Source organism: Phyllobates terribilis, unplaced genomic scaffold (genome assembly GCF_046119375.1).
Source record: "Phyllobates terribilis strain yellow unplaced genomic scaffold, ASM4611937v1 Scaffold_13__5_contigs__length_258822181, whole genome shotgun sequence".
In the NCBI taxonomy this organism is placed as follows: domain Eukaryota; kingdom Metazoa; phylum Chordata; class Amphibia; order Anura; family Dendrobatidae; genus Phyllobates; species Phyllobates terribilis.
The window spans coordinates 218,189,801-218,210,572 of NW_027362773.1; the positions used below are offsets into that span (position 1 = coordinate 218,189,801).

A 20,772-nucleotide genomic window follows, 5' to 3' on the forward strand; every position below is an offset into this window, starting at 1 on the left:
GAAGAAGCCTTTATGTTGATGAATAGTAATAGACCATTTATTCTTCAGAATGCTAAAGGCAAAAACATTTTCAACAATTTGTTCACCGAGAAATGACAAATTATACATCCGAAAAAGTGTCATTTGCCGTTACTGACATTTGTATTTAAAACATATTTATTACAATTTTGAGGCACAAACGGCAAACATTTAGAAAAAAATTCACGTTTTAAGAATAGGAAAAAACATGTGTATATAAATTTGGCAGTTTAAGCTTTGACGTACGACCTGATTTCTAATATTCTTCAAACATCTGGAACAGACATTGCGGGATACATCTTCACCATCTCACCACAATGTTCATCAAATGGAGAATGGCATCTGCCGAGTGTTAGAACAGCCTTAAGACATGGAGGCAAGGTACAACACATTACAATATCCAGGGGCAAATACCATTCATGTGCAAGAATGCCAAATAGGAATATCTTATTATTTTACATATTTAACAATATCATTGAGGTACAGTGTCAGAGCCATCATTACATTTTTGTAAACACCTTCACTTGTTCCTGTAAGTCACATAAATTGCCTTTATGAGCAAAGGTCTGTGCTGTAAACCATCTGTGCATTGTGATCACAAGCTCACTTGAGGGATCAATTAAATATCACATACATAGATTAACAATTTTCTGGTTACATCAAAATGTGACTGAAAAAAAAATCTTATTAAAAACACTTAAATAATGGAATATTGTTCTTAATACAATAGTTTAAATATGACATTTTATTCAAACATTACAAAAAAACAAAATGTATTTGTGGGTTATGAGTTGAGGAACAGGATATTGAGTACAAATGAAGCCTGAGTAACACACAGCGTGTCAAATCATAGTAACCCAAGAAACCATCTTCCAGCAATCCATGATCTCTATAAATAACAGACTATCTGCACAATAGGCCGATTATATAGAAGCTGTCTCTTCATCTCTGATCATTTAAAGCAGAGATCATCTGCTCTTGAGCAGCAAACCATATGGTAGACAACTACGAAAACCACAGTGCACAGAAGGCAACACCACACCCAAGAGATGCAAGCTAGACCCCCAGAAGGAGCTTCTTGATGTAGGATATAGTGGTGACATTTGACAACATGGCAATATGTTCATTTCCCGGCAGTTCTACCAAATATACTGCCTGTTTCTGAAGTCCTACCCACTTACGACACTGTAAGGCACTTTCTATGTTCACGGTTCCATCTCCAGGCCCATAAATGATGTTTGGGTCCTTGTCTGGAAAAGAATCATAGTGAAATGAATCTGGAGTGTCAACCTCAGTTCCATAAAGGCAATGTACTACCACCCCAGGAGCAGTAAGAGAGGATATAAGGCTTTCCGTTTCTTTTCTCATGAACCAACCCTCCTTAAATCCAATGTCATTATAAAAATTCTGGTAGTCCTTCAATGTGTAGTTTGTAGTTGGTGTAGTTATAAAAACTTTACTGGCCGGCCAAGTGTTATTATAGGGTAGCAGCCAACTGGTGGAGACTGCCGAGCGCTGCTGGTCACGGATCCGCAAGGAGCTGATGACTGGAATTCTATTATTGTCTCCTAAAATGTACAGATCACAATAAGAAAAAGAAAACCCAAAATTATAAAAATCAGTTTGGATACGTATGAATACAATCTAAGCAAACCAAAATGTGCATAATGTAGCTATACAAAAAGAAAATGCCACAAATATTGCACATGGATAGCGGTATAAAGTAACTGTTAAGAGATTAGATATATTAGTGGCATGTAAAAGTTTTGGCACCCCTGGTCAAAATTACTGTTATTGTGAAGAGTTAAGCAAGTTGAAGGTGAAATGATCTCTAAAAGTTTCAGACCTTAATTAGCCAGGTGATGCAAGTTTCTCAGCTTTATAAAAACCCAGCCTCCTCTAACCTTGTGCCAAAAAAAACGCAGCCATGGGTTCTTCTAAGCAGCTGCCTAGCACTCTGAAAATGGTGGAGGCCCACAAAGCAGGAGAAGGCTAAAAAAAGATAGCAAAGTGTTTTCAAGTTGACCCTTCCTCAGTTATAAATGTAATTAAGAATTGGCAGTTACCAGGAACAGTGGAGGTCAAGATAAGGTCTGGAAGACCAAGCAAAATTTCAGTGAGTGCTGCTCGTAAAATTGCTAGAGGCAAATCAGAACCCCTGCTTGACTGCAGAACACCTTCAGAAAGATTTAGCAGACTATGGAGTTGTGATACATTGTTCTACTGTTCAGAGACACCTGCGCAAATATGGTCCTCATGGACGAGTCATCAGAAGAGAACCTCTCCTGCATCCTCACCATAGAATTCAGCTTCAGAAGCATACACAAGAACATCTAAACAAGTCTCATGCATTTTGGAAACAAGTCCTGTGGACCGATGAGGTTAAATAGAACTCTTTGGCCATGATGATCAAAAGGTATGTGTGGAGAGAAAAAAAAAAAAAAAGGGCAAAAGAATTTCAGGAAAAGAACATCTCACCAACCATTAAGCACAGTGGTGGATTAATCATGCTTTAGGGTTGTGCTGCAGCCAATGACACGGGGAACATGTCACGGGTAAACGGAAGAAAGGATTCAATGAAATTTCAACAAACTTTTGATGCAAACATAACACATCTGTAAAAAAGCTGAAGTTGAAAAGAGGATGGCTTCTACAAATGGATAATGATCCTAAACACATGTCAAAATCCACAAAAGGCACAAGCTGAAGGTTTTACAGTGGCCCTCACAGTCTGATCTGAACACCACTGAAAATCTGTGGCTACACCTCAAAATAGCAGTACATGTATTACGCTCACGCCCGGACTGACTGGCGTGAGCGTGATTAGTGATCACACTGTACCATGAACCGAGGAATGCCTGGAGGGGCGTAACTAAGTATCAACCCGATCCGACCAAGGTCGCACGGCGGCTCAGTCGACTCCGTGAACCAAGGAGGAACCAGGTGCTACTCCAGATCAGATGCCGGTCACAGCTGTTGACCCACTTCGGGGAATGCAGGAACAGGCAAGTTAGACTGGCATACAGGCAGGCACGGCTGGTATGCAGACAGGTGGGCACTGGCAGGCACGGCTGGAGTGCAGACAGGTGGGCACTGGCAGGCACGGCTGGAGTGCAGACAGGGAAATACTGGCAAGCACAGATGGAGTGCAGAAAGGGAGGTACTAGCAGGTTGGAGCGCAGGCTGGATAGGGTCCAGTACAGACTGGGAGACAGGAACAGAGCCGCAGATGCGGTAGACAAGCAGAGTAAAGCGAAACCGTTGGAGCGGAGGACAAGGCAGAGCAGAGCGGAACCGCCGGAGCGGTGGACAAGGCAGAGCAGAGGGAAACCGCTGGCACGGTGAGCAAGCAGAGCCGAACAGGGCAGAAGGTACAGGCAGAGAGAACAGGACTCTGTTCACATGGAACAGACTGGAAAATACAGGAAGATGGCTAGAACACAGGACGTAGATACGGAGGAAGGGAAAAAGGACAAGCAGAACCAGATACACACAAGGTACTTCCTATGAAGTAGCGAGTGGACACAAAACTCACAAACAGAAGTACAGAGACAACGAGTTGGAGTTAGGTGCAGGTTCAGATACTGCAGGAAAAGGGAAGGTACGAACATCGAGACAAACAGGTAACAGGCTAGGATACAGTTCAGACAGGAACTGCTACTGCAACCAGATACAAGAACGAGCCTGGGTATGCAGCCCCCAGAGTGGCGGAAACAGACTAGAAGTCAGATATAACAGGCCTTGGTATACAGCCCCCAGGGTGGCGGAAACAGACAAGATACAGGACAGGACCTGGCAATTCAGTTGCAAAGACAAACTGAGTGAAGGTGTTGCTCAGGCACCTCCTTCTGGGTGGAGGGGGTTTAAATATCCAGTGACTCACAGCAATAGGCTGGGGACGCATTAGGAGTGCGCCCACAGCAGCTATAAGAATCAGGAAGTAACCGGGCCGCCGCCCTAAGCAATCAGACAAAAGACATGCACACAGCATGAACCTGGCAAGATTTGCAGGCTGGACTGACAGGTAAGATTGCGGTCTTGCATAGTGAGAGGTGGTGCACTATGCAAGCACGCCACCAGGGATGTTACAACATGCAAGACGACCCAGGAATCTCACAGAACTGGAAGGATTTTCCAAGGAAGAATGGATGGAAATCCCTCAAACAAGAATTAGAAGACTCTTGTCTGCCTCCAAAAAGTGGAGGGTGCAGGGTACCCAAACTTTTACATCAGTCCATTTTACCTTTTGTAATTTTTAAAATCTAAAAGATGAAACACACACACACACACACACACACACACACACACACACACACACACACACACACACACACACATATATATATATATATATACATATATAAATATATATTTATTACAAAGGAAACGTGTAATCTTTAACTTTACGGATTTTAGAGATCATTTAATCTTCAACTTGCTTAACTGTTCACAACAGTAAGGGTGCCGAAACTTTTACATGCCACTGTAAAAAAAATTTTTTCATATAATCTTCACACAACAATGACAAAACTCAGAGATCCTAATGATTTTATCATGTACGCCCAGAAGGATAATGAGACAGCATCAACAAGTACTGGAGGAACATAATTAGGTGTATAAATTGAAAAATTATTCTAATTGGAAAATACCTGTAAAAAAAAAAAAAAACAAAAAAAACAAAACAACTATATACCACTAAAATATAAGTATAAATAGAAATGGGTGAGTTTATACATAAATATACAATGTAACAAAGTGCACATGCAATATAAACCCATAGAAATATGAAGGCTACTAATTTGGTGCATTTCATATGTGATAAATTACAAAGAGGTAAAGTGCACAGGTAAAGTGTGAAATCACTGAATGACATAGAAACCTCAGTTCACCAGAAGAGCAATATGAATTGGCGTATGGACTTTTACTGACATGAGAGCAATGAGTTTCTACCTCCACTTGAGGTCTTCAGACTCTAAAAGACATTTTATATCAGTTTTTTTCTTTTCCCGCAATTTTAAAGAGCCTGACGAACATCTCAAGCTAAGCCAGAAATGTGTTCCTCTTGTGTTCATAAGAGTGCATGTGCCAATTCGGATTGCTCATCTAGTCAGCGGAGGTTCCTGCCGTTCAGTTCACCGCTCACTTTAAATCAAAACTCATGACCTAAATTTGAAAACAACAGACATTCATATCATGGACGGTGCAAGGAGGAGAACTCCATGTCAGAGGAACAGGAAATCTTCCAATAATGAAAATAAATCACATCTGAAAATAAAAAAAAGTTAAAAAGTACCATACCTCATTACGTGCCATAAAAGGAAGAGTAAACCTAGGAGACTGGCCTATACATTTTGAACTAAATTGTTCTTGGCCATGGTCTCCTGGGATTACCTGTCCTTTTGCTATGTGTCACAATAAAGTTGGAGATTCCAGCATCCGAAGTACGTACTTTAAAACTTCATTCAACTGTAACAGAGACCATGGCGATCTGTGCCCATTAAGGCTTAAAAAAGTATCATTCATATTTTTATTTCTTAAATCAATATTACACATGAAAATAGTGACTTTCTAATACATGTCACAGAAATCAGCTTCTTTCTCCACCCAGACTGATCTTTCATTCTCAATTCATGGGTAAAATCTGTATTGAGTGAAGACAGATTTTGCCATTATGGAGATAGGATAGAACAGTTGGTGCTTATAACATTCTATGGAGAGGATAGAGGGCGAATCAACTAAAGACAGACATTGTGCTGCAAGTTCCACTGAAACAGTCACAGTCCTTCATGGAACTCAGAGAAGAACAGTCAGAGCTCAAAGAAATGGTCAAGTCTATACTTAATGAAGACAGATTTACCTGCAAGTCGAGAATGAAAGCTCAATCCAGGAGGAGGAGGAGAAGAACCACCACCACCACCACCACCACCACTCTCAACCTTTATCATTTTACGACAGCTCTCATCCTTGCACCATCCGCGATCTGAATTCTACTTCTACCACGTTTGGTGGCGAAGCTGAGAATTTATATAAACTGGGATTTGCATTTATCTTGGGAACAGACTCCTTTTATTCGCAGTCACAACTAACAACCATTTAGTTCGAAACACTTAGGGGACGTTCTCCTAAGATTACTTGTAAGTAATCTTTTTCATGCCATTAAAAACATTACAATTTTTCATTTCCTATTTTTTTTGGACGTGCTCTCCAGAATTTATTGAAAAATATATAAAAAATTAAAAAACATGCTATTTATAAGGATCAGCACAACAGCTGCTCTTATAAATAGAATATTTTAATATTTTTTTTATTTTTCAATAAATTCTGCAAATTTTCAAGAAGATGGATCAAAACTTTTTTTCTTCGTTGCATTTATGGCATGTGTCAACATCTGGGCTTTGAGCACCCCAAAACAGACAGACAGTCTGTAGGTGCTGGGATCTTGTGTTATAAGAGTTGGAAACCAATTCTACCATACTGCCAGAAAGAAGAAGCAATATAAAAGCCAAAGTGACAACCTATTGCCACGACAGATCAGATTTCTCTAGTTTTGGAGGTAAACTTTAAAACTGGACGCCTCTTTTGGTTTATCCAGGTTTACAGTATACCCATTTGTTATACTTCATTTTCTACTAACCTGTTGCAAGAACACGAAGAGTTTTTGCCACTCCTCCCCAAGGAGCACCAAGAGCCACAAAAGAATGGATATACTTGTCCTTCCAGCACTGCTTTTGATGATTTAGAAAATAAAGGGTGTACAAATTTCCCATACTGTGAGCCACTAGCACTACCGGGCTCTTGTTCTCCTCATACAAAGTTTCTATGAGCTTCTGCAAAGCTTCAAAATATTCCATATTCTCATCTAGAAAAATAAAGTGAATGACATTCAGACAAAAACCTCTAACTTTGAGCCTCATTTATCAATCCCAAGTACATTACCCACGCCAACTTTTTTTTAGCATTTTTCAAAACTAGATAAATATACTGAATGTTACCTTGTTCTGATCATTGTTGTAAAAATGCATTTGGCAAAATTTTGAAGAAATTATATAATATATAAACTTTAAAATCCCTGCCCACTGTGCAACCTGCACCACGTCAAGCACAAAGTAAGACCAGATAGACCATTGCTAAAAAACAAACACTACCATGAGTTTTAATCACACCCCCCCGCCACACACACACACACAAATATAAAAGCGTTTTGGAACTACCAATTCTGAAAAAGTCCACTTATTTTTTTTCTTCTCATTATGGCGTTTGTCAAAATATTACATTTAAAACTGTAAAATAAATACTGAAACCCCAGAATTGTTCCCCCACCCCCTTCTCTCTGGTGCCTGAACAAAATGCAAAAATCAAAAAAATTATATATGTACCCCAAAATGGCAACATTAAAAGCTATAGCTTGGATTATGGTTCCTAAAATATGAAGATAAAAAAAATAAAATGTCATTGTCTTGTTCCGAGACCCATAAATTATATGTTATTTATTTTTCCTTTGATAGAGCTGAATTTTGTGTGCACAGTTGTAGTTTTTAATGTTACCATTTTAGGGTACATACATTTTTCTTTGCAGTGCAATTTTTTTTTTTTTTTTTGTGGGATATGTGGCAACCGAAACAGCAATTTTTTTCCTCTCTTCATAATGTCCTTTATGGGTTACACCAATGTAATATTTTGGAGGTGGGAAAAACACCCTGAAACAAACAACTCGCAAAAAGATCCAAAGAAAATTAATTAAAGGGAATCTGTCAGCAGGTTTTCACCATTTAATGTGAGAGCAGCATATTATAGAGAAAAAGAGCCTACTTCCAGGGATGTGTCATTTATTAGGCTGTGTGTTGTAGTTTCAGTACAATCCTAGTTTTATCAGTAGGAGATAATCACTGCCTGACTAGGTCTCATGTGCAGGCCAGTCCAGCTAATCTGTGAAGCCACGCCGCCACCACTGATTTGCAGCTTCCTGACAATGCATAGTGTACATGGGAAGCTGCCAATCAGGGGTGTGGCCGGGGTTATACAGGGCTCAGCATTCTGAGCACTGCTACATCTACATCAGAGAAAAGGATTATTGAAAAACTGCACCAAGCAGCCCAGTATGCTGCTCAGATAACATAGCAAAAAGCTGCCAGATTCCTTTAAAAAAAAAAAAAGTTATACTTCTGGTTTGTATTGCTGTAATCTACAGGTTTTTATTTTCCTTTCTGATGGAGCAGCATGGGAGTTTATTTTAATCCAAGCTGTAGCTTTTAATGTTATCACGTTGGAGTACAGACATATAGTGTTGGACTGATTTTTTTGTGGGAAGTGTGGCAACTGAAAAACAGCAATTCTGGGGTTTCGATGTCATCTTAATTCCACCACCATTAAGGGTTAAATAATGCAATATTTTGCAAGTGGCATTACCAAATATGCTTATTTTGCTTCATCTTTGGAGGATGCAAACAAGGGGTATGGGGTGGGATTTAAAATTATCCTATTTTAGTGAAATGAATGTTTGGCATCACCATAGCCAGACTGACCTGAAGAATCACGCTGCTAGGTAACTTTATGGCATAATTAACACAATGAAAACAATCACCCCATTTTTTATTTATTATATTTTGACAGCAATTTGGAGATATTGCATTTTTTTTAATTTTTTTTTTTTTAATGAAGTTTCTCCTATGGTGTACTGTTTTCATGAACTTCTGATACTTACTAGGAGCTTTCCGCCAATCATAAGGTGCTCCCCTTACATCTACATCACGTTTGTACCCCCAGTCAACCATACTCTGGACAAGCGTGTAGAAATATATACCTGAAAAACATACAAACGATGATGCCATAAACAGGAGCTTGTCATTAGTAACCTAAGGGCCATTAATACACAAGCGCTGATACAAGTTGATTGCCGCATCGCATGGACCGCCACAACCTCCATGGGGTGGGAATGATTGTTCATGCATCATACACTAGGTTGTCACTCATTCTTAGGTCTTCCTGCGCAAAGGCCCCAGATCGCAAGCTGTGGCCCTAAACCTAAACATACAAGTTGCACCGCTTCTTTCTGCTCATGACGGGTACGTGTACACAGGACTTCTGTAATACATATATATCGTACATTCATGGTGGGAACTCGGGATACTTCTGACTGAACGTCATGCAGACATACTGCAGTGAAATCCAGAGAGGTAGGTGTAGTGGCCGATTGCTGCGGAAATTATGAGGATAAGTCACATTTACCCTTTGGATTGTGATCTGCAGCCAGTCGGTTTACACTGCAAATATTCTCTCTAAATAGCAGATAAGCATTCCCCTGCAGCCGGGAAGATCGATAAAGCCAGTCACTACTACAAAGGTCAAGGTACAGCAGGATAACTATTCTGTATGTACAAGCGACATATTTGGGCTCATGTGTAGAAGATTTGTATGGTATAATAACTGTATTTGAGCTATGAAATCTGTCTGCAAGTATTTACAAGCATGTGTATGGGTAGGCGTCATCTAGGAGCGTTCCTCAGGTGCATTTTAGTGTATGGTAACAGAAGTGGAAAGGCTTATTATAGACTTATAACCAAGCGAGGCTTAGCCAGAAAATGGCCTGTAAACCGTTGCAGAGTGGTGGCTATAACAAGGTATATATGTGGCTATTATTGGGTTAAACAAAAAGTGAAAAAGTTCTCATTCATGCACATGTGGACAAACCAAACACTGTTTGGGAGTGAATAGTCCAAAAGTGATGGGCTAAAGCAGACAGGGCAGACTTGTGTCATTTACCAACACTCCTTTTGCTAGGATCCAGAAACTCCAATGGGTACGTCTGGCCAAAGCCTGGGACCCGGACATCAACACCTTCAGGAGAAGCAGTAGTCTTGGTGGTTGTGTTATAGACTAACCTACGAGGGGAAATAAAGATAAAAAAGGTCTTATACTGTAATATACGTATTGTGCCATAGGTCTTCAGTACTGAGCAATTAGTCACAGTATCAGATTAACATGTAGACACATGGTGTTCACCATCACTGCACAGCAGCAGGTCTACACTAAAGTATGTGCATCTAAATAGGTTTAAATTGAAGCCTTTACATTACACTTTTTTATTCTTAAAAGAGGTTGTCCACTACTTTTATATTGATGGCCAATCCTTAGGATAGGTCATCAATGTCTGATCGACTGGGGTCCGACACCTGGCACCCCCACTGATCAGCTGTTATCAGTATCAGCTGGAAGTACACACTTGCTGAGCTGCTCTGTCTACTTGTAGTGGCCGCAGCAGGGTACTGCACATCCACCTTCTATTGATTTGAATAAGAGTCGGATGTGCCACTAAAAAGTAGAAGGAGCAGCTCAGCAAGTGAGACCTTCCAGCTGGCAGCCGCCGACACCAGCTGATTGGCGGGGGGGTATCGGACCCCGGCAGATCGGACATTGAGGACCTATCCTAAGGATAGGTCATCAATTCTAAAGTAGTGGACAACCTCTTTAAATAATTTGTCCAATTTTCTGTATTTGAACAAACGCATATTACAGGTTCTCCTGCACCAACAAGTAGGCAATGCTTCAGAAAAGGAGGAGACCCTGCAATACTCGTATAATCCATCGGCTGACAAAATTGTGTCCCCGACACAGGTATTAAAGATTCTCCTACTACTTGTTATTTTCTTGTATGAGAAAAATGATCCAACTTTCATCAGTGTTTCCCATCAGAGTGCCAGTATTTTTTGGATGGGAAGGGCAGGGAAAAAAAACTTCTATTAATTTCTGAAAAATAGCACCAGGGTGACATTTGATTACTGCCCCATTTCCCCCCCCCCCAACCCATAGATTTACATTGGCAATTTTAATTCAACACATCTCCGTACTTTGGGGCAGACCACTTAGTCCAGAGGGGGAATAAAAAAATCCAAAAAACACACACACACACACACACACACACGGTGACCAGCCCCATAGAGTAAAATCGCACTCGAATGAGAAAAACATTGATATATTCGCGCATTACTACAGAGATTTATTTTTTTTAATTCGATTTTCATTTGTGGGAACCTCAACATCTGCAATGGAATTTTTTTTTAGGAATGTTTTTTTTTGCTTCTAGGCCATTTGGACTGCACAGAACAAACTAAATACACTGCTCAAAAAAATAAAGGGAACACTCAAATAACGCAACCTAGATCTGAATGAATGAAATATTCTCTTTGACTACTTTGTTCTGTACAAAGTTGAATGTGCTGACAACAAAATCACACAAAAATCATCAATGGAAATCAAATTTATTAACCAATGGAGGCTTGGATTTGGAGTCACCCCCAAAATTAAAGTGGAAAAACACACTACAGGCTGATCCAACTTTGATGTAATGTCCTTAAAACAAGTCAAAATGAGGCTCAGTATTGTGTGTGGCCTCCACGTGCCTGTATGACCTCCCTACAATGCCTGGGCATGCTCCTGATGAGGTTGCGGATGGTCTCCTGTGGGATCTCCTCCCAGACCTGGACTAAAGCATCCGCCAACTCCTGGTCAGTCTGTGGTGCAAAGCGACGTTGGTGGATGGAGCGAGACATGATGTCCCAGATGTGCTCAATCGGATTCAGGTCTCGGGAACGGGCGGGCCAGTCCATTGCTTCAATGCCTTCATCTTGCAGGAACTGCTGACACACTCCAGCCACATGAGGTCTGGCATTGTCCTGTATTAGGAGGAACCCAGGGCCAACAGCACCAGCATATGGTCTCACAAGGGGTCTGAGGATCTCATCTTGGTACCTAATTGCAGTCAGGCTACCTCTGGCGAGCACGTGGAGGGCTGTGCGGCCCTCCAAAGAAATGCCACCCCACACCATTACTGACCCACTGCCAAACCGGTCATGCTGAAGGATGTTGCAGGCAGCAGATCGCTCTCCACAGCGTCTCCAGACTCTATCACGTCTGCTCAGTGTGACCCTGCTTTCATCTGTGAAGAGCACAGGGCGTCAGTGGCGACTTTGCCAATCCTGGTGTTCTGTGGCAAATGCCAAGCGTCCTGCATGGTGTTGGGCTGTGAGCACAATCCCCATCTGTGGATGTCGGGCCCCCATACCACCCTCATGGAGTCCAATTCTAACAGTTTGACCAGACACATGCAGATTTGTGGCCTGCTGGAGGTAATTTTGCAGGGCTCTAGTAGTGCTCCTCCGGTTCCTCCTTGCACAAAGGCGGAGGTAGCAGTCCTGCTGCTGGGTTGTTGCCCTCCTACGGCCCCCTCCAAGTCTCCTGGTGTACTGGCCTGTCTCCTGGTAGCGCCTCCAGCCTCTGGACACTACGCTGACTGACACAGCAAACCTTCTTGCCACAGAAGGTATTGATGTGCCATCCTGGATGAGCTGCATTACCTGAGCAACTTCTGTGGGTTGTAGAGTCCGTCTCATGCTACCACGAGTGTGAAAGCACAACCAACATTCAAAAGTGACCAAAACATCAGCCAGAAAGCATTGGTACTGAGATGTGGTCTGTGGTCCACACCTGCAGAACTACTCCTTTATTGAAGTTGTCTTGATAATTGCCAATAATTTCCATCTATTGTCTATTCCATTTGCACAACAGCATGTGAAATTGATTGTCAATCAGTGTTGCTTCCTAAGTGGACAGTTTGATTTCACAGAAGTTTGATTTACTTGGAGTTATATTCTGTTTAAGTGTTCCCTTTATTTTTTTGAGCAGTGTATTTTACAATGCATGTTCAAATTGATAGATAACAAGTGGAAAAAGGTGAATGAAAGAACTGTCGCAGCAGCTGCCTCTGGGTGTGCACACAGCGTCTTTTCCATCCAGATTCCATCTGCAACCCGCCTGAAAAAGCCCAGAGAGAAAAGGGAGGAGAATGCACATATGCAATGCAAAATAAAACCACGCGCTGTGGATCTGTTCAGTCTTTTCATGTCTTAACTGCTCCAGGCTCTGAAAGCCATGAATCAGCTAAAAGGTTGCCGTCCATTCTTCTGGCCACAGAAGACATCTGAAAAGATGCTTCCGGTATAACACTGCTGGCATTTGTGTGAAGAGTCCTCCTTCAGCAAAAACAATGTGGGTATGTCGGTGTATAAAAGTGCATTTCCCCTTTTGCTGTGGATAACTGAGGTGTCACGGAAATGGAAATAACACTTTAAAGTGGCTCCATCACCATTACAATAGATCTAGATGGTGCGTAATCCAGACATTATGATGAGCAATTCATGCACCCACCTGAATATCACATTATATATCACAGTATAATGATATTCAGCAGGATGCATGAATTGCTCATCCTAAAATCTGGATTACGCACCATCTAGATCTATTGTAGTGTAAAGTCTAGTGATGGAGCCACGTTAAAGCAGTAATGACATTGATCTAGAAGCAAGTACACCAGCTCTGCCTGGTGGAAGATCTACTTGATAGTCAATGCAGTTTGTATTGTGAAACCTGGCGGCAGATGCCCCGCTCAGGACCAGAGTGAGAGTGGATGGAATATTCCCAATTATACAATATATTCCTGACAACTGCTTCTCTACATTGCAGGAGTGATTTAGAGTAAATCAGAATTGTAGACAATCCGCCAGCTTGTATATCTGTAATAACTAACTAATGAGCCGTTTCCATTAATTTGCACATCATTACAGAGACTGTCACTCTGCAAGGTCTGAACCATTAACTATTCACCCACCTTATGTTGTCTATCCAGCAGTCAATTACTAGGGGCAGTAAGAGCTCCAGATTCAGCCACAGAGTGAAGTAATAATCCGTCTTCTTAGAACACATATAATGGACAACCGATGGTTTATTCAGTTTAGCTTCCAGCTGGTTTCCCAAGTCACCTGGCACTAGAAAACAATAATGTGCATTATTCCAGATGACATACAGGCATCATAGGACTGGGTGGGTATGGGCCACCGGCACATATACAGGCAGCACGTCTCTTATTGCTTCTGATGTGTATACCTGACTGTTTTCTAGTTTGAATACACATGAATTTGTCATACACCCATTTTTGGTTTATTGGCTCCATTTAATTTTAGTTCAGAGCCTATTTAGTTTGTAAAAAATGTTGCTAAAATCTAACACTGTGGCCACGATCCATCAAGACCAGCCACTCTGCTGCAGTCAGACACTCTCGATTCATTAAAGGGAACCGGTCATGTGAAAAACGCCATTAACCTGTAGGTTTACAGTGTTTTGAACCTGCCCGGCACCCGTACTTTGAGCCCCGCTGCTGGGAGGAAATGAACTTTATTCCTCCGGAAGCATTTGGTGTTCAGTCCGGGGATGGCACCGGTGCGCGTTCAATCACTGCTCTGTGTAGAGAGTGGCAGCTGTAATCACGCTCCCGGTACTGACTGACAGCTGGCCATAATGCTGAGCTGCTGTCAGTGTCGGGGGTGCGGTCACAGAGCGGTGACTGAAACAGCGCTGGCGCCACCCCAGTCGCAAGATTTTAGCACCGCCTCGCCCCAAAATTTTACGATTTTTTTTATTTTGTTTTTACAAGTAGTGCAAATTTTACATTTTAAACTCTCCAGAGGAATAAACTGTCCTACAGGCTCCTATCAGTCATTAGTAAAAACAAGAATACCAGAATGAAAATTAAATATTGCAAAGAGCAATCAAAATATTCTAAACTCTACATTTCACTTTCTGAAAGAAACAATAGGAAACCCTAATATAGCTGCGCTTATGCCTGAACACGACCCCTTGCCAAGTCCTTTTTCACATAACTGTGTATACACTGATCTTTGAAAGCCAAAAACAGAAGCAAGTTCAAAAGTGCAGAGAAAGTGAAAATCTTTCTATTACTTATCACTACTGCTTTACAGGTCTACAAATATGATGCAAAACATCGTAAAGAATATGGCCGTGTGAAAGTCTGTCTAAAAGGCAGTGCCAAGAGGCAACTTGCCAAATGCGCAATTCCCTTTTAATGCCATGCGGGTGAATGAACAGTGACAAAACCCCTAGAAAAGGCATAAGCAGTTAACCATTTCTGCCCTCCACACCACTGATCTGGAGCTACAGACTTTTTGCAAAAGTGGCAGATATTACAATTTTCACTTTCCAGCTATAGAGGAATTCCAGCAGAAAACACTGCTGCAAACAACGGTCAATTATAAATGGAGGTAGTGCACGAGATATAGTCTGTGCTTGGCCTCACTTCTTGTGATTGTGCGACTGATCACGAGGTGTCCCACAGAAATCCAAGTATCCAAGTACAGAAACTGCTTAAAGAGAATTCACGCTGCCTTAAACCACAGACCTAAACCAGGCACTGGGTGCGTTATTGTAGCTGTGCATGTGCTATGCTGCAACGCGGCTTCTTACATCACTATTAACTACAAAGTCCCAAAAGTGGTATCCTATATAGTACATCTAGGTCAAGAACTCAATCACAACGCAACAACAATTTTTAAGCAGGAAATTTTACCCAGAAAAAATATATGCGTATATTAGACCATAAACAGTAAACTTTACTATAACATGATCATTATTAAAATAGGATTAAAAAACCAAGTGCTTCACAACATAAGCGGGTAAGTATTGAAAATCACATGTACACATCATTGGAGAAATGGTAAGTAGAAGGGGCAAGTATAGCAAATAAGTGCATATCAAATTACGAGTTGCATAATGCCCAAAAATGGTAAACCCATATCAAATAATATTAACATATGTGCAACGTATAACATATACACATAGGTAATAGCATTTGAAGAACATAATATGCAAACATGAATACAATCAGACTGGAGTAACAGACACCTGCATCTATAATATACGCATCTCCCAGCTTGCACAATATTATGAACAATTACGTATACAGTTACCTCAGTTGTGTGATGTGCGCTGGTGTCGACACGACGTGTGTTTTGCATGCTCCCTGAAGACGAAACGCGCGTCAGGTCTGCACCAGCGCACATCACACAACTGAGGTAACTGTATATGTAATTGTTCATAATATTTTGCAAGCTTGGAGATGAGCATATTACAGATGCAGGTTTCTGTTACACTATTATGGGCCGACAATCCTCTCCCTATATACAGAAAGAGAAAAACTTGTCAATCTAGGAAGTGGGAAGATGTCGTCAGAGATTGACCTCGAACTAGTGACCCTATATACTTTGAAAAACAGACTGTGGACTATTGATATTTTCTAGGCAACTCTGCAGTGCTTCAGAGTAAGGAATACATGGCTGCAATAATGAAGCCAGTGCCAGATTCATGTCCTTCTAAATACAAGGATGCACTTTCTCTAACAATCGTTGCTATAGGAGCTTAATCTGAAGAAAACAAACTGAAAATTATCTATAGTCTATGGCTCAGTTTACAATAAAAGGGATTATCCACTACTGGACAACTTTTTTTTTTTTTTTTCAAAAAGAAGTTTTTTTTTTTGTTTTAAATATTTTGTCTTGTGACTCAATGGAGAGGGATAGCTTGTCGGGTTTGCAGCCCTGAATAATGCAGAGGTTCACATGCATGGCATCCACTGCATTCATTGTCTAGGGAACAGCTACGCACAGCGCTAGGCTATGAATGGAGCGGAGGCCATGCATGCACACTGCCACTCCATTCAGGACAGAGCTGCAGAGCATAGTTCTCAGGACTGATGGGGGTCCCAGCAGTCAAACCCTCATCTGCAAGATATCCCTTAACCTGATTCTTTGGCGGATAACCTTTAAAAAAACTTCTTGTTCACACAGAGCACATCTCCTTGCAAGTACAATCGTACTGAGTGCAGAAAACATGTTCTCGTCAGCACTTCTCCAGCTTACATAGGATGATGTGCTGCCAAGAATCATTTTTTAAGCCTGCTTAAAAGAATGGCAAGAGTGTGCAAAGCAGTCATCAAAGCAAAAGGTGGCTACTTTGAGGAACCTAGAATATAAGACATATTTTCAGTTGTTTCACACTTTTTTGTTAAGTATATAATTCCACATGTGTTAATTCATAGTTTTGATGCCTTCAGTGTGAATGTACAATTTTCATAGTCATGAAAATACAGAAAAATCTTTAAATGAGAAGGTGTGTCCAAACTTTTGGTCTCTACATGAATATAAGAACTAGTGAGCGTTGCCACCTGAAGAATGCTCAGATCACTTCTTTGAGCCACTTCTGGGCTTTCAAAGCTCAAAATGACTGAACATTTACAAAACAAAGTCACTGTCATATTATAGTACAGATGTTAACTTTTTTTTTTTAGTTTTTAAACATGTTTTCAGGCAGAGTTCACCTGGAAGACGCGGTGTGCGCACACCCTAAATGGGGCTTGTGAGCAGGGCTTCCCCTGTCACACGGTATTAGTAGTCAACCATATGTCCCCTCCTCTCTGACGTCCCCAGTCACACGTTTCTCTGCTGTGGTTACAGAACATCAGGAAACTTCCTGGCAATGATTGACTGATCACTAAGATAGTCAGAGGTCACAATAAGGACAGGGAGCTTACTAAGAACACCTACTGTCATCTGTTCCATTAATGCACTCAGTTTACCTACCAAGGCAAAAACTGTGCAGCTTGTATTCCATTTTGTTTCTGATTAATTGGCAGACACCAAGATGGAAAACTGACAGGTTAGCAGGTATGATTATTACAGCTGACATGTGCCAGCAACAGCCGCGGGTGGAATCGCGATCCACCCGCGGCCGTTAACATGTTAAATGACGCTGTCAATCTCTGACAGCAGCATTTAACAGCGCCACGCTGGAAGAGCGTCATTTACCCTGCCCATCGGTGACCCCCTCACGTGATCGCGGGTCACTGATGGGTGGTCATCATGACAACCCTGGGTCTGCAGCAGACTCCAGTGGTTATCATGAGCTGGTCGCTATGAGCGCCACCTAGTGGTCGGCGCTCATAGCACAGGACCATTTCTGCTACATACAGGTGATCTACTGATCATCTGTATGCAGCAGGGGCGATCAGACAAGTGCTGCTTCTAGTCTCCTTTCACCCCCCCTTCGCCCCATTCAAAATAAAAAAATCCTACATACACATATTTGGTATCGCCGCGTTCAGAATCGCCCGATCTATCAATATAAAAAAAGAATTAATCCGATCAGTAAACTGCGTAATGAGAAAAAAAAATTTAAAACGCCAGAATTACGTTTTTTTTGGTCACCGCAACATTGCAATAAAATGCAATAATGGGCGATCAAAAACATCGGATCTATCCCAAAATGGTATCAATAAAAACTTCAGCTCGGTTTGCAAAAAATAAGTCTTCACCCAGCCCCAGATACCGAAAAATGGAGACGCTATGGGTCTTAGAAAATGGTGCTTTCCCCCCCCCCAAACTTTGGAATTTTTTTTCACCACTTAAATAAAAAAGAACCTATACATCTTTGGCATCTACAAACTCGTAATGACATGGAGAATAATAATGGCAGGTCAGTTTTAGCGTTCAGTGAACGTGGTTAAAAAAAAAAAAAAAAAACACCATCTGTGGTATTGCACTTTTTTTGCAATTTCAACCCACTTGGAATTTTTTTCCCATTTTCCCATACACGATATGGTAAAACTAGTAATAGCGTTGAAAAGTACAACTCGTCGAGCAAAAAATAAGCCCTCACATGGCCATATTGTCCAAAAAATAAAAACGCTATGGCTCTGGGAACAAGGGGAGCAAAAAACAAAAAAACAAAAATGGAAAATCCCAGAGTTGCGAAGGGGTTAAGGATTGTTTAAGAATAAAAAGATTTTAAGAAAAATGCCAAAATAAGGGTTTCTCCGCTGGACTTTATTTGTTTTGGTTCCAAGCGATTGCAGGAGGGTGTGCCTCCCTCATTTCCGTGCGGATCCCTGGCAGATGATCGGACCAAGGAGAAACTATGATCTGGGTAAGCTGGCTACTATTGACTTTTTGCAAGAGGTGAAAATGTCACCTAGGTTTGGCCATTTTGATGCACAGACTCCATGAAATACTGACATCTTCAATCCTTTCCAATTCCAGCTGTGCGGCTTCAAGGTTTCTTGCAGCAAGCATGTGCCATACATCATTCACATGACCGCTGCAGCCAATCATAAGAATGATGATTGCTGCAGGAAGTAAGTGGAGGCCAGCAGGGATCACAGAAACAATTGAAGTCGGTAAACGCTGTTTTAAAGAGAACCTGACCGTCAATTCATGGTGCCTGAACTATGGGCAGCATGAATCTGAGTCTGAACGGGACGTTTCAGAGAAAATATACCAAGCTGTGCTTCTCCCAGCCCCACTCCCCTGGAGCAACACGTGTCCCTGCGTGACTGTATAGGGCGAGACCTGTCACGTGGTGCAGCTGGCAGGTCCCTTTAACTTCCCTTTCCAAAGAGTAGGAAATGTTATACAATAAAGAAAAGGACCAATAATCACTCAAGTGACCCCTGCTGACAATCACTGACTTAGATGCATGGACAGTGATTGGCAGCAGGGGTCATGAGAATGATGGATAGGACGACATCGGTGAAGAACACGCAGAAGCAATGAGGCATGTGGGAGCGGACAAGTACCCGGCATGTATTTAGTTGTAGTATTCCCTACTTTTGGATAACTTTTCTACAATCCTTTAAAACCCGCCATATCCCTGTAAGTAAACAGTTCTTGGATGGTCCCCATAGGCACACTACACCCGGCAGCAGGGCACACTACACCCGGCAGCAGGGCACACTACACCCGGCAGCACTGAGCTCACACACCCGGTACTCACCCAGCAGCACGGGCGGCCCGGGCGGACAGCCGTCATCCCCACAGAACTGCGCGCAGCGGGCGGTCAGTGAGCAGAGGAGCAGCCCGGCGAGGAGCCGCCACCCTACTCCAGCAGCCATGTCTGCCTCCGCATAGTGCCCGCCAGGAATGCGCAGCATTTAGCGTCTCCCGCTGAGCAGACACTTCCTCCCGTCAGCGCTCCCCGTCATTACCGTCCGCCCGTAGGCTGCCATTTATTTCTCGCTCTCCGCTGCAGGCGGGAGTAGCCGATTACCGAGCGCATCGCCAGGAGGCGCTGCAGGCGGCGATTACTAATGCCTGTACCCGGCAGTCACGGGTTGTGTCGGCTGATAGCGGAGACATGTGATGTGGCGCTGTGTGCAGCGGTGGAGCTCGGGGTCTCCGGCCTTTATCACGCTAGTGTTTGCATTTCTCGTGTGTGAAGGCTTCCTGGCTCACAGTGTCAGTGGGGGATAAGTGTCACGAAGCTTCCAGAGAAAACACCTCCTCAGCTGTGGATCCTGGGCGGCCACACAGGGGAACACTGGCTACTGAGCCCTGATCTGCGGAGTGCTTGGAAATAGGAGCAGCTCCGTAGTCTCAGCAGAGGAGTGACGGCTAACGCCATGGTGTACAGCTCGTTACCTAGGTTACCGACCACCTGTAGTCCTGGAGGAGCCAGTTACCTAGGGAAGAGGGGCAGTGTGAGCGGCCTGTGCACTGTACAGCCTGCTCCTCCCCTGGATCTGACCAGTCGCAGGCTGCGTGCCCACTATGCCTTTTTCAAGTGTTTTTGATGCGGAATTTCCGCAGCGTAAACACTTGGTAATCCTTCCCCCATGGTCCCCAATGAAAATCTGCATGTTCTGTGCCTATGCTGCGGAATTTTCCGCTGTGGATTTTCCCTGCGGAAAAATCCGCAGCATGTCCATTATTTGTGCGTTTCTGCATGCAGATTTGAGGTCCCAATGCACTTGAAAAACGCAAGTCAAATCTGCATGTAAAAACGCGTCAAAAATGCATGCAAAATCCACAAGCGTTTTTGACTGCCAGGAACATGCAGAAACGCTGCAGAAATTTTCTGCAT

General features: G+C 42.4%; 1 protein-coding gene across 1 annotated transcript; it reads right to left on the reverse strand.

The window, feature by feature from the left end:
* Positions 1 to 748: 748 nt before the first annotated feature.
* On the reverse strand, positions 749 to 20,019 carry PLA2G15 (phospholipase A2 group XV). Its single transcript, XM_073659300.1, has 6 exons — positions 19,687 to 20,019; positions 13,679 to 13,835; positions 9,778 to 9,896; positions 8,720 to 8,818; positions 6,653 to 6,877; positions 749 to 1,586 (listed from the first exon to the last, which is right to left on the reverse strand). The coding sequence occupies exons 1-6, from the start codon at positions 19,841 to 19,843 to the stop codon at positions 1,075 to 1,077; spliced, it is 1,269 nt and encodes a 422-aa protein (XP_073515401.1). The 5' UTR covers positions 19,844 to 20,019; the 3' UTR covers positions 749 to 1,074.
* Between the last annotated feature and the right edge of the window lie 753 nt (positions 20,020 to 20,772).